The 12,766-nt window shown below is 37.8% G+C and overlaps 1 protein-coding gene across 1 annotated transcript in view; it reads right to left on the reverse strand.

Annotated features, from left to right (window-relative positions):
* TINAG (tubulointerstitial nephritis antigen) overlaps positions 1–12,766 on the reverse strand; it is a 55,429-nt gene that overhangs the window by 15,683 nt on the left and 26,980 nt on the right. The window contains exons 7-9 of the mRNA XM_061460601.1: positions 9,857–10,037; positions 9,355–9,400; positions 4,132–4,237 (exon numbers count right to left, since the gene is read on the reverse strand). Of these exons, the coding sequence (XP_061316585.1) occupies positions 4,132–4,237; positions 9,355–9,400; positions 9,857–10,037 (333 nt within the window). The remainder of the gene's footprint in view (positions 1–4,131; positions 4,238–9,354; positions 9,401–9,856; positions 10,038–12,766) is intronic.

Genomic DNA, 12,766 nt, shown 5'->3' on the forward strand with positions numbered 1-12,766 from the left:
GCTGTTGCTCTGACTATTTCCTCAATACTAAAACAAAAGGTTTTGCCTCACATGTCAATTTTATATCCATTAGTATAGTTTTTCATGTTAAGTAACATTCAACTGAAGTTTTTTCAGGGCATAGATGTTTCAATGCCATTTAATCTGCTGCACTATTGAATTTAAAGCTTCCAGTGAATCACTGATAAAAATAGAGGGGAAAAAGTGTTTCCACTTGATGTAAAACCCTCAATGTCCTTTTATGAAAGTCCTTTGTCATTCTGATCACCTTCCAAACACCTAAAAATCTATTTTGTTTGTGAAACAGTATCTAAGGCTTTTAATAAAATTGGTTTTGTCCCCTTCAAGCCTTGAGGTGGCAATCCATAGATCTGATTGTAGCCAAAGTATTGGGAGTTTGGGGCCTTTCTGAATTTTTCACTGTCAGGGGATCAGCAGATACAGCTTTTTTAAGGCTTTTTGAGCTTTTTTTCAGATATCACAGCTTGACACTGATACTGAAGTAATGCAGAGGAGAGAATCTGAGAGAAGATTTGTCTGAACAGGCTGCAGACATTAATGATGGATACTTTACTTCACTATGCCCAACTTTGTAAAGATTATATTTAAACTAGAACTGTAGCTATATAAGCAAATGTAATTCCTCTATGCTGAACAGACTTTGGCATCTTTACACCATTAATAAATCTGCCTCATGTTTTCTTTCCCTATGGATACTACATTTCTGTCATCTTTTCCTAGGTGGAACTAAGAGCAGCAGGAAAAGAAGATTAGAAAAAAAAAAAAAAAAAGCGCTGATTTTACAGAGGCTTTGCTATAGAATAAGCTTGACAGGTTTGTTCAGCAACTTTAGGTGAAATGTATAGATTTGAGAGATGAATCTGCTATCAAGTTCATCTTTGATATGAATTTGATCTACTTTGATTATTAAGAGGCCTTGAGATAAAGGTGGCAGTTTCCCATGTCAGTCATTAATCTTCTTAAAATAACAGTGCACAGAAGAAAAATTTAAAATTACCAAACTTTGACCAATTTATCTTCCTTAGTCCCACTTGCTATTTGCATTTTCATTGTGCTTTCTCATCTTGTTTTCATTCTGGTGCCATTAAGAGTTGTAATATGTATATGTATATACACATAAGTCCGTACATATACACAAACATAAATATGCAAGACATTCTGAAGACACTATCTTACTATAAATATTATGTATCATTCAGATGGTCATTTTGATTTTAAGCTACTTTATGATTCTATTACAAGTGAAATTCCTCTAGTCCAATCTAATTCTAATGTTATCTATGTAAGTCTGATGTTACTCCACAGGTTCTTTTATAGTCAGCAGAAAGAAATAAGATCCAGCAAAGCAATTCAACTCATGTTTACCAGGACAGAGCAGAAGAATAGTCATGGAAGGTAACACCATGGGTGCCCAGTTGTGAGATAGGAATCTGACTATTGCACATCAAAATTTAGCTATTATGAAACCCAGTCTCTGTTACTTGCTTTTTCTGCTAACCTCCTTCTCTTTGGAATACAGACACAGAAACTGCTTGAGAGATCCTACTTTCTCTAAATGTCAGTGGGGTCAGTCCGTCCTGCCTTTGAATTGCTGAAAGCCCTATTACGCTGTCCATGTAAACTGTGATCAAACCTAAATTGTCTGCTATCTATCTGCAACCACAGTTTCCAGCTGGCTGTTCCATATTTTTCTGTCCTGCTTCCATGCTGTTCTGTCTTTTCCCACTCTCTCCCTGAGCCTGAGGTCACATAATAGCTCACTGGAGATAGACGCATAGTCTCATAAGAGCTGATTTTATAAATAAGGAGCCTTCAAAATAAAATAACTAGTAATTTCAAGTTGCAAAAGAAGGGAAACCAGTCAGTGGATTTACAATCCTTATAATTAAACGATCACTTAGTTTGTATGTGCATTTCAGGGTTTGTACAAATAGCTATTCTAGGCTTCACCAAAATTTATTTTCATTCTATAACTCTGCACCTTATATATTGCAAAATTCATGGGCAGTTTAAGACCTCAGAAATGCTTCTGAGAGATTAGAAATACCAGTTCAATATGATCATTCACTATTATGGCTGCCTTTTCATAGAATCATAGAATAGTTAGGGTTGGAAAGGACCTTAAGATCATCTACTTCCAAGCCCCCTGCCATGGGCAGGGACACCTCACACTAAAACATATCACCCAAGGCCTTGTCCAGCCTGGTCTTGAACACTGCCAGGGATGGAGCATTCACAACCTCTCTGGGCAACCCATTCCAGTGCCTCACCACCCTAAGAGGAAAGAATTTCCTCCTTATATCCAAGGATACCCCTTGTCCTATCACTAAATGTCCCTAATGAAGAGTCCCTCCCCAGCATCCCTATAGGCCCTCTTCAGATACTGGAAGGCTGCTATGAGGTCTCCATGCAGCCTTCCCTTCTCCAGGCTGAACAGCCCCAGCTTTCTCAGCCTGTCTTCATACGGGAGGTGCTCAAGTCCCCTGATCATCCTTGTGGTGCTTCTCTGGACTTGTTCCAACATTTCCATGTCCTTTTTATGTTGAGGACACAAGAACTGCACACAATACTCCAAGTGAGGTCTCACAAGAGCAGAGTAGTGGGGCAGGATCACCTCCTTTGACCTGCTGGTCACGCTTCTTTTGATGCAGCCCAGGATACGGTTGGCTTTCTGGGCTGCAAGTGCACAATGCCGGCTCATGTTCATTTTCTCATCAACCAACACCCCCAAGTCTTTCTCTGCAGGGCCGCTCTGAATCTCTTCTCTGCCCAACCTGTAGCTGTGCCTGGGATTGCTCTGACTGAGGTGTAGGACCTTGCACTTGCCATGGTTAAACTTCATGAGGTTGGCATCAGCCCACCTCACAAGTGTGTCAAGGTCCCTCTGGATGGCATTCCTTCCCTCCAGCGTATCAACCGAACCACACAACTTGGTGTCATCGGAAACTTGCTGAGGGCGCACTCAATCCCACTGTCCATGTCAGCGACGAAGACGTTAAACAAGACCAGTCCCAACACCAATCCCTGAGGGACACCACTTGTTACTGGTCTCCAGCCGGACATTGAGCCATTGACCACAACTCCTTTTGTGCGGCCATCCAGCCAGTTCTTTATCCACCGAGTGGTCCATCCATCAAATTGATGTCTCTCCAATTTAGAGACAAGGATGTCGTGTGGGACAGTGTTGAACGCTTTGCACAAGTCCAGGTAGATGCCATCAACTGCTCTACCCCTGTCCATCTGTTCCGTAGCCCCATCATAGAAGGCCACCAAATTGGTCAGGCAGGATTTCTCCTTAGTGAAGCCATGCTGGCTGTCACCAAGCACCTTGTTGATTTTCATGTGCCTTAGCATGCCTTCCAGGAGAATCTGCTCCAAGATTTTGCCAGGCACAGAGGTGAGACTGACTGGTCTGTGATTCCCTGGGTCATCCATTTTCCCCTTCTTGAAAATGGGGGTTATATTTCCCTTTTTCCAGTAGTTGGGAACTTCACCTGACAGCCATGATTTCTCAAATATGATGGCCAGTGGCTTAGCAACTTCATTCACCAGCTCTTTACAAATATTTAATCTCTTTTACAAAAGCAGTTATAACTAAAAAATCCATCTAAATAAATATCAACCCACATGAAACCCCAACATTTTTTACCCTATGTGTCAGCATGTCTCTGCTCCTTTTCCTTCCTCTAGGAATCATCTCAGCTAAGCAGAATGCAATAATCATCAATAGTTTTAGTTGAAGTCCAACTTTAGTGAAATTCTAGTGATTATTTCATGTAGGTCAAGGAGTTTGCATTATTCTTTGCTCAATAAAACAACATATGGCACATATAGCTTGGGTGAAGGTTTTTTACACCCAAGCCACACATTTTACATTCAAACTAATTCAAACAAATTAATGACATGAAAAACTGATAGTTTAATCTTGAAGATATTAAAACCTGTATCAAAGAGCAGTTTTAGACTTAATGGTGAAGATTCACATTTTACATTAGGAGTTAACAGTGCTCCACCTCTGGAAATGAAATGTTTGAGTTCTAGACTGGCTATTGACATTTTATAGTGTTCATCACTGACAGAGAAAAAGGGAAAAGAATACACTTTACTCACCCAAGGAGTTTGACTGAATGAGTTTTCCATCTAGATCCTGCTTTTTGGGAGTGTCTATAGATTCCCCCTTTGTAAAGGAAAAAATCTTCATACACTTTCATTATAGCTAAAAAATAAACCAAACAACAAAAACCAGGAAAAATCAGCAGTCAGCAAATATTTCTTCAATTCTTGTTTTCTCCTTGCATTTTACCAGTGAGATTTTTTTGTGTGTTGGACTGTGTAAGTGTACTTTGCAATTACACTAAATTCACTTATTTCAGAAGTTCACTGCTGTGAGTGATCCGAGAGAAATATTCTAACAGAGTTCCCTCAAAGGTCTCTTGTCAAATTAATTGGGTTTCTATGTCATAAAAATTCCCTATCATAGACTTTTTCCAGTACAATGAGAAGAAATATTGCTTTGTGTAGGTTTACTTATGTTTTCTCAGTTCCATTGAAATCCAGTTCAATAAAACAAATATCAAGGTTCATGTACAAAATCCTCAGTTCTGACAGGCACCTGCATATTCAGGAGAAGTATTTAACAGACAATGCATATCCTGTGAAATACAGTGGAGTAACCTGTATGCCTTTTTATGAAACCCAGATACAGCGCAATAAGTACACAGCAATCTTCTTACGGAAAACTAAATTGTATATATGTTCATTATGCCTTTCAGCTAAAAGTGTGGGAATAAACCTCCTCTGTATCCATAAAAGTGTAAGACTGAAGAGCTGATGAGCTTGGCATTTTATGCCAAAGAATGAAGATTGCAATTTGAATTTTATTTTTATTCATTATTTCCTAGGAATATCATTCATTTCTCCTTTATGAAAAATTTGTTTAGTTTATTTTCCACATTTGGTCTTCCACCTTAGTATCATTTGCCTTGTTATATCTGGGCTACAGATCCAGAGAAATGAAAGTATTTCCCGGTTTGCATTACCTTTAGAATCCAGTGAATGAGAAGCATTACATAAGAGCTTAACTTCAACTTAGTTTTAGCTTATGATTTTAACAGTCTTAGACTGCCACACATCTTGGAACATAAGAATTAGTAAAATCCAGTTTCCTACAGTCTTGCATCTTGGGAGTTCCATAAAGTAAATATGTATTGTACTGACCATTTTTATGTGATTGGACCATTTATACTGTATGTGCCTGGTATAGATCTGTGGTATCCATTAAGGTGAGCTCATGCTGCAGTTTTTTTCTGTCTGGCATACTTTCAAATTTCTTTTTTCCTACCTGCATAAACTCAAAGGAAATTAACTATTTTTATAACCTCTTGGCCTCTATCATACTTGGCTGAACACAGAAAACATTCACAAATTTTAGGGGATGAAAGAAAACAGCTAAATAAATGGTCAAATGAGCCCATATGCCCAGGAAACCTGGCTAAAAAAATACTTTGCTAATGAGGTCTCTCACATAAAAAATGTATGCCAACAAAAATGCATGTGGAATAAGCAGCCATGATGCTACCTAGGTGGCAAGTCTGGGGGAGAGATAAATCATTTAAATCAGAAAAAAAGTTAAATGCTTTTAATGAATAATGTTACATCTTCTGCCAAGTTGTCTGCAGAACCAGAGCTCACACATATTGACAGCAATAGACTGGAAAATAATGCATTCTTTTTGACTCTCCTCTCCGTCCCTCCGGGAGCAGGGGGAGGGCAAGAAGGGGGGGTCCTCGATTGTTGTCAGCCTGGCACCACTCACTGGGAGTGAGTGAACAAGTTGCCTGACTGGGTTTAAACCATGACACTTTATTCTTGGTTTCTAGCTGCAAGCTCAGGACTCTGTTAGAGCTCTCTGCAAAGGTTTATTCCCTCCCTCCCCCTAGGCTCACCACTGTATAGAGCTAGGAGTTTAACTCCTGCTGGTGTCCCTGTACTGCTATGCAAAATTCCAGCTGTTGAGGTTTCTGAGATTCAGAGAAGCTTGTGGAGGGAGAGTTTTAAAACAGTACAGAGGAACAGAAAGGGAAAAAAAGACTCCCACTGGCCTTAGTCCAGGTGAGGATGTCAGAGGAGAAGCGCAGGTGATCAGTCTTTTAAAAAAATATTGTAGAAGCTTCCCTGGATTTTGTTTTGATATCTTGGCCAAAGGGAGGCAAAGAAATAGGGGTGAGTGCAAGGACTGCAGAATTCACTTCTCCCACAGTAGGTCTGAGGTTAGAAGATCACATCTATCATCAGGCTGAGACAGGATAAGGTAGTTTCATTTCTAAATCACATTGTTATTTGAAATCAAGTTCCATATATTCAGTTTCAGAAAACAATTTATTCTTTATCAGGAGCTCTAAGTCAAAAACATGTACTTGGCTCTGAGAAGAAACATATCTAAATTATTTCCACTAAAATGAAATAGAAAATTTGAAGTGTATTTCCAGAATAACTTTAGTCTATGTGAGAGAATTTTATCCACGATTACATATCTCCATTATGTGTGCGTGTATGAATATATATTTCTCTATATATGCAAATATATATACCTGTGTATTTGCATATCTATTTACCTATGTGTGTATATATCCCTGCAATCAGGAGCTAAATAATGATACAGTCTTTGGAATAAAGTGAGTTGGGTATGTGAAGTGTAAGGTAGACAGTGAGATGATAATTCAAAATCAAGCACTGAAATATTTTATTTCGTAACTCTGTCCTGATATGGATTGTGACTTGGACAGGATGAGATGATCACAGTCCACCAGCCAACTTTGTTCCCTCCCATGTAGAAGAGACTTTGTATTTTCCGAAATGAATGGATTATTAATGAATCAGTAGAGCTAGTGATTTTCCTAAGGTTGACAGTAACTCATGTATCAGCTACCACAGTCACGCTGAGCTGTCAGATCTGTACATATAAAAGAAGTAGATTATAAAATTCTTAAATAAGAATTTGTGTCTCATAGACATATGAAGATATAAAGAACTAAAAGCACTTGCTACAAAAAGAACTAGAGTGTAACGCTGTACATTAATGTAGCCTAGTATTTTCTCCGGATCTTTTTCTTGTGTTAGCAAATTAAATACACCTTTTTTCTTTCCAATATCATAATAGCTGAAATTATAACCTTCGCAGGGTCAAAACTTTAATGTATTACCAAGAATGTGTTTCTTTTTCTTTTGATTGAGACTGACTACTGTGACAGGAAGGATTGCTTTCCTTCATCAGCATTATAACTATCAGAACATTATCGAAAGTCCATTTTAAAAAAAAGACAAATGGGCAACATTAGATTGTTCATTTGAATGCTTTTAAAGCATTGATGAAGCTTCACTGTGTTTATTTGAAATCAGATTTTTTTAAAAAACTAGTGTTCATTATTTGCATCTAAAAGTGCTAATAGCTCAGTTCCTGACCCATTAAAACAATGAGGTATGTCAGAGACAAATTGTCATTCAAATTTGACAGCTGTATAGGAGAAACTTTTCAACTACATTCCTACACATACTGTTTCATAATTGTTAAAAAATATGCATTTTCCTTAACATTCAATATGCCCCAAATCCATGTACATTCATGATCAAACAGGATGACTTTCTACATCATGATCTTGAAAGGATCTTGAATATTTTCCAGCTATTAAACATTACATATTAGATAAGACTGGTTATAAACACTTTGTAACTTCTTGAGGAATGACAAGTGAATAAATAATGGAAAAATCTCTTTCGGTAGAAGACCTTTTGCAGAAAGTTTTGGGGAAAAAAAAAAAAGTATGATATGATTTGAAAATTAGAAGTATGCACTAATTTCATTTGTAGTACAGGAAGATAGAAGAGAGAATCAGTGGTGAACTACTGAGTCATAATTAGGACTCTTAAAAATCTCATTATAACAAAAAGAAAAAATGGAATGTGATTTTACTCAGTCATACACACTCTCAGTCATAAACTCTTCTTCAGATTTTTCTACAAACAGCATTACCTTAACCTGACTAGACATTTTCTCTGAAAAAGCATTGACATTTAAAAAGAAAAATTGTATGAATTATTGTGTGGTTAAAACCTAACAAATGGCTGAACATAGATTATTTTATGTGGAAGATTTAGTAATGACAGATTAATCCAGCAAACTGTATATACATGGACTACAAATGCAATATTAGAGAGAAGCCCCAAAATTTTTCTTGAGGATAGTAATCTTTTCATTTTCTTAAAGCCAGCAGAAATTACTGCATTCACTTCTAGATCAAATGCAGCATGAGAAAGAATATTTTCCTTGAGCAAACAAACTTGAGTAGAACAAAAAGGACTGATGATTTTGAGCTTGTCAAGTTTGAGCTTCAGATTAATTGCAACTTCCCACAAAAAGAGCTTTAATAAGTAATTTCAACTGCATGACATACTGAAATGAATTAAATCTAAGAATCAAGACCATTTTGATAATAAATTGGAGGTCATGATAATTTGCCATATAATTGAGGGCAATAGAAACACAGAAGTCACCTGAAGTAAAAGGCTTTGGTTTTTTCTTCAAGATGGGTGGACATCCTGAACTATGACATTTCCCCATCACCCCAAACTCCACAGCTCTCAACCTCTCCAGTTACACTGACCTGAGGGTTGAGCAGGAACCTGCATTTTCAAGTGCTGCCAGCACCATCAGTGACTCCAAACAGACAGTGTTCAGGCTAAACAACATTTCTGCAGTTCCTCATTCCTTGCTGAAGTCTCTTTATTTCTCTAAGAGGTCAGGGATCTCCATTGCAGGGTTCAGCACAGAATTTCAAAACTAGCAGCCCTCTACAACCACGAATATTTGGGTTCTGAAAGGGAGAATTCTGGAAGTATTCCAGAACTTAATGATTTGTTGGAGGGCCCATATACTGCACCATTGCCTTCAGGCTTGGTGGGTTAGGCTCAGCTAATGGGGAATCAATATCAGCCCTAAAGAGGAGAGCTTTGCTAACGTTTACCTCCTCCTGCACATCCCCAAATTACTATTTCATCAATAAGCAAGAAAATGTCATGGGAAAAAGGCACATTTCCAGCACACAGATTTTCAACAAATCCAGCTCAAGACCATTTTACTCATCATAGTCTATGTTGCAGTATATCCAACTTTAGGGGCACTAGTTGCCCACCAAACATCCCTGGATGAACTACAGTGCATATGTCTGTCCTATTCACTGTGGAATATAATTTGCGTTTTCTAATATTTTGATACAGGGACATTGCACACTTCAATTATTTCAATAATAATATTATCATTTTCCAAACTTACCATACCTTGCACTGGTCCTTTGTCCATGATTTCTTTCATTATATCAGTTTCCTGAAGGAAGGTAAGAACAACAGCAGAGAGGGCAAGAGAAGATAACACATTCTATTACATAAAATTAAAACTCATACTAATTTACAATTATGTACATAACATCTATGTATGGATGATATGAATGTACGATTGTACTTGTATTTCTGCTAGACAATATTTAGTTTGCCAAATGAACAAAACTTTCAGAAGCATGTTTAAGAAGCACTAACGCAGTTATGACTGCATGCTTTCTTTTCTATCTCTAATAAGTACCACAAGCAGCAGCTTTAAAAAGATGATGTAAAACTGAGAAGCTATAAAGAATTTGAACTCTTCTGAAAATACAAGGGTAATACACAGGAAAAAAGTCACAGCTCCAGTCTTTAAGTAAAGTGAACATATTTCCATATGCCAGATAATTTTCAAGCCCCAGAGGAGAAAACTGAGTGAGACAATGGGTGAACAGCATTAACTTACTTTTGAGGAGACCCTGTAGTGGGCGGCACACCGGTATAACCGATTGGATTCCACCAAAGCATTTGGACATGGTCCATTTGTATGGTTTTTCCCATATTCGCTTGACACATAACAGTGACTTTCACCTGATGGCTCCAGGTGGCTCTTCCAAAATGATGGATAACAAGCATAGGACACAACCCTGTTTAGTTATTTAAAAAAAAAAAAAAAAAGTTGATAAAAAACTTCCTTAAACATTTTTATAGTTTTATTTTAAGTTGGAACACTGACAAAATATATGACAAAACAGGTGAGAATGCATAGGTACCAGAGAGGTGGGACTTCCTGCAATTTCACAGCTTGGTTATTTTGCAGTAACATTCAGACTGTTCCTTAGTGGAAAGACAGGTTTATGTTTGGAAGTGAATGTGGACCAAAGAGCAAACAGAGACAAACTTTGTGAAGTTCAGTGTGCACAAAAGCCTGGGGACTATCCCACGGGGCTCAGGCCACAGGGGTCCTCCTATCAGTTCCTGATTATTGGCAGCAATGAGCCTCTCGAGGAAAATAAATGACAGGTTGTGGCATGATATCACAGGGGCATCTACATCTCTAAAATTATGTTCGCTATTTCTTAGAAAAATATCTATCTCAAAATATTTTCTGAATGCTTAGAGAGTTTTTGGTCACACATAGAGCAATTTAATTTTTCCTACCATTTATTATAAATCTGCATTAAAACTTTCAATTTCAAAGTTTTAGAGTTTATATAAAGAAAATATAAGTAATTTTTAACACTTTTAAATTAAATTCCATATTCTACAAAGATTAATTTAAAAATATAAATTCAAGTAATTACTGGGCAGTTCATTCTATCAAAGATTTCAATGTGCAAAAATTCATTTATGTAAAGAATAATGGGGGAAACGTGTAATAGCAAATACATGTCTCCTATGAAAACAGGCTAAGTGGGAGTTCTTCAGCCTGGAGAAGAGAAGGCTCATGGGAGACCTTATATCAGCCTTTCAGTACCTAAAGAGGCCTACAAGAAAGCTGAAAACAGACTTTTTACAAGGGCGTATAGTGATAGAACAAGAGGTAATGGCTTTGTATTGAAAGGGGATAGATTTAGATCAGATGTTAGGAAGAAATGATTCATTATGAAGGTGGTGAGACACTGGCACAGTTTGCCCAGAGAAGTTGTGGCTCCCCCATCCCTGGAAATGTTCAAGGCCAGGTTGGATAAGGCTTTGAGCAACCTAGTCCAGTGTAAGGTGACCCTACCCCTGGCAGGAGGTTGGAACTAGATGACCTTAAGGTGCTTTCCAACCCTAACTATTCTGTGACTCTATGTATTGCCTTTTTTTTTTTTTAAAGAAAAAAAAAAATCTTCCAATAACGAAGATTTTATCTGTCCAACACATTCATGAGACATCACTTGGAGTATTGTGTGCAGTTCTGGTGTCCTCAACATAAAAAGGACATGGAAATGTTGGAACAAGTCCAGAGGAAGGCCACGAGGATGATCAGGGGACGGGAGCTCCTCTCATATGAAGACACGCTGAGAAAGTTGGGGCTGTTCATCCTGGAGAAGGGAAGGCTGCGTGGAGACCTCATAGCAGCCTTCCAGTATCTGAAGGGGGCCTACAGGGATGCTGGGGAGGGACTCTTCATTAGGGACTGTAGTGACAGGACAAGGGGTAACGGTTCAAACTTAAACAGGGGAAGTTTAGATTGGATATAAGGAAGAAGTTCTTTCCTGTTAGGGTGGTGAGGCACTGGAATGGGTTGCCCGAAGAAGTTGTGAATGCTCCATCCCTGGTGGTGCTCAAGACCAAGTTGGACCGAGCCTTGGGTGCCATGGTTTAGTGTGAGTTGTCCCTACCCACGGCAGAGGGGCTGGAACTTGATGTTCTTAAAGTCCTTTCCAACCCTAACTATTCCATGATTCTATGATTCTATTTCTAGTTATAGGCTTTAAAGGCTTAAAGACATTTAACTGATTTTTGACAGTTGAGTGATTGAGGAGGTGTTGTGATAACTCACCTGTGACTTATACCCATGCTAATTTTGTATTTGAAAATCTCCAAAGTGCTAAAATCAAATGATCTTTGAAGCACAGGTTAGGAGCCTTCATTGCATTCAATGGAAAAGGGCAATAAAAATGAGGTTGTTTCAAGGAAAGGTAAGGAAGTGTTTTAATTCTTTACCTTGGCAATACATCAAATGAATTGCTGCTTCATACAGTAAGTTTGTTTCAAGTAGTTTACCATGAATTGTTCAGCCATTTTGACTGCTTGGCTTAGTTGAACATCCTTTTTACTTCACTAAAATGAAGGAAAAAGTGTGTATTTAAAATGCACCTACTAACAATCTCAAAGGTGCACTGAATCTTCCACTTATTATTTTATCCTTGTTATGAGATATTGCAATCGTCTAGTTTTCTACTTTGCACTGCTAGATGTTTCCAAAACAACATACTCATTTCTGTACAGTGCCATGGAGGCTTATGGGAGGGTTCCTTTTAAAGAGTCTAATTAAATAGTTCATTGAAGCAGAATATTTTAAAATAGGCAGTCTTATTGAAAGGATATGCACTTAAGTAGCTCACCAATTGTCCTGAACTTTCTGAACCTGAAGAAATAAAATCTGTATTTCATTTAATGTTCTAGTTTTTTTTTTCATTTGTGCTTACCTGTGTATACTTAGTTGCCAGGAATTTTACAAGCTGAGTACATACATGCTTCAGCTACTTTGAGTAAGTCATGGCATTTTCCCATTATCATTTGGTGGTATAAAAATTGACCCGAAGAGAATGTCTTTTTGATTACCAAATTCTTTCTGCCTGAACTAGACGAACACACACAGAAGATCAAAAAAGCAGTAATTCTGCCTGCTTGAAAAGGGATTTTCCATCCAAAGTTGTTAGGT

This window comes from Pezoporus flaviventris, unplaced genomic scaffold (genome assembly GCF_033815535.1).
Source record: "Pezoporus flaviventris isolate CSIRO_AGI_PZ_B2104156 unplaced genomic scaffold, CSIRO_AGI_Pfla_v1 ptg000031l, whole genome shotgun sequence".
Classification (NCBI taxonomy): domain Eukaryota; kingdom Metazoa; phylum Chordata; class Aves; order Psittaciformes; family Psittacidae; genus Pezoporus; species Pezoporus flaviventris.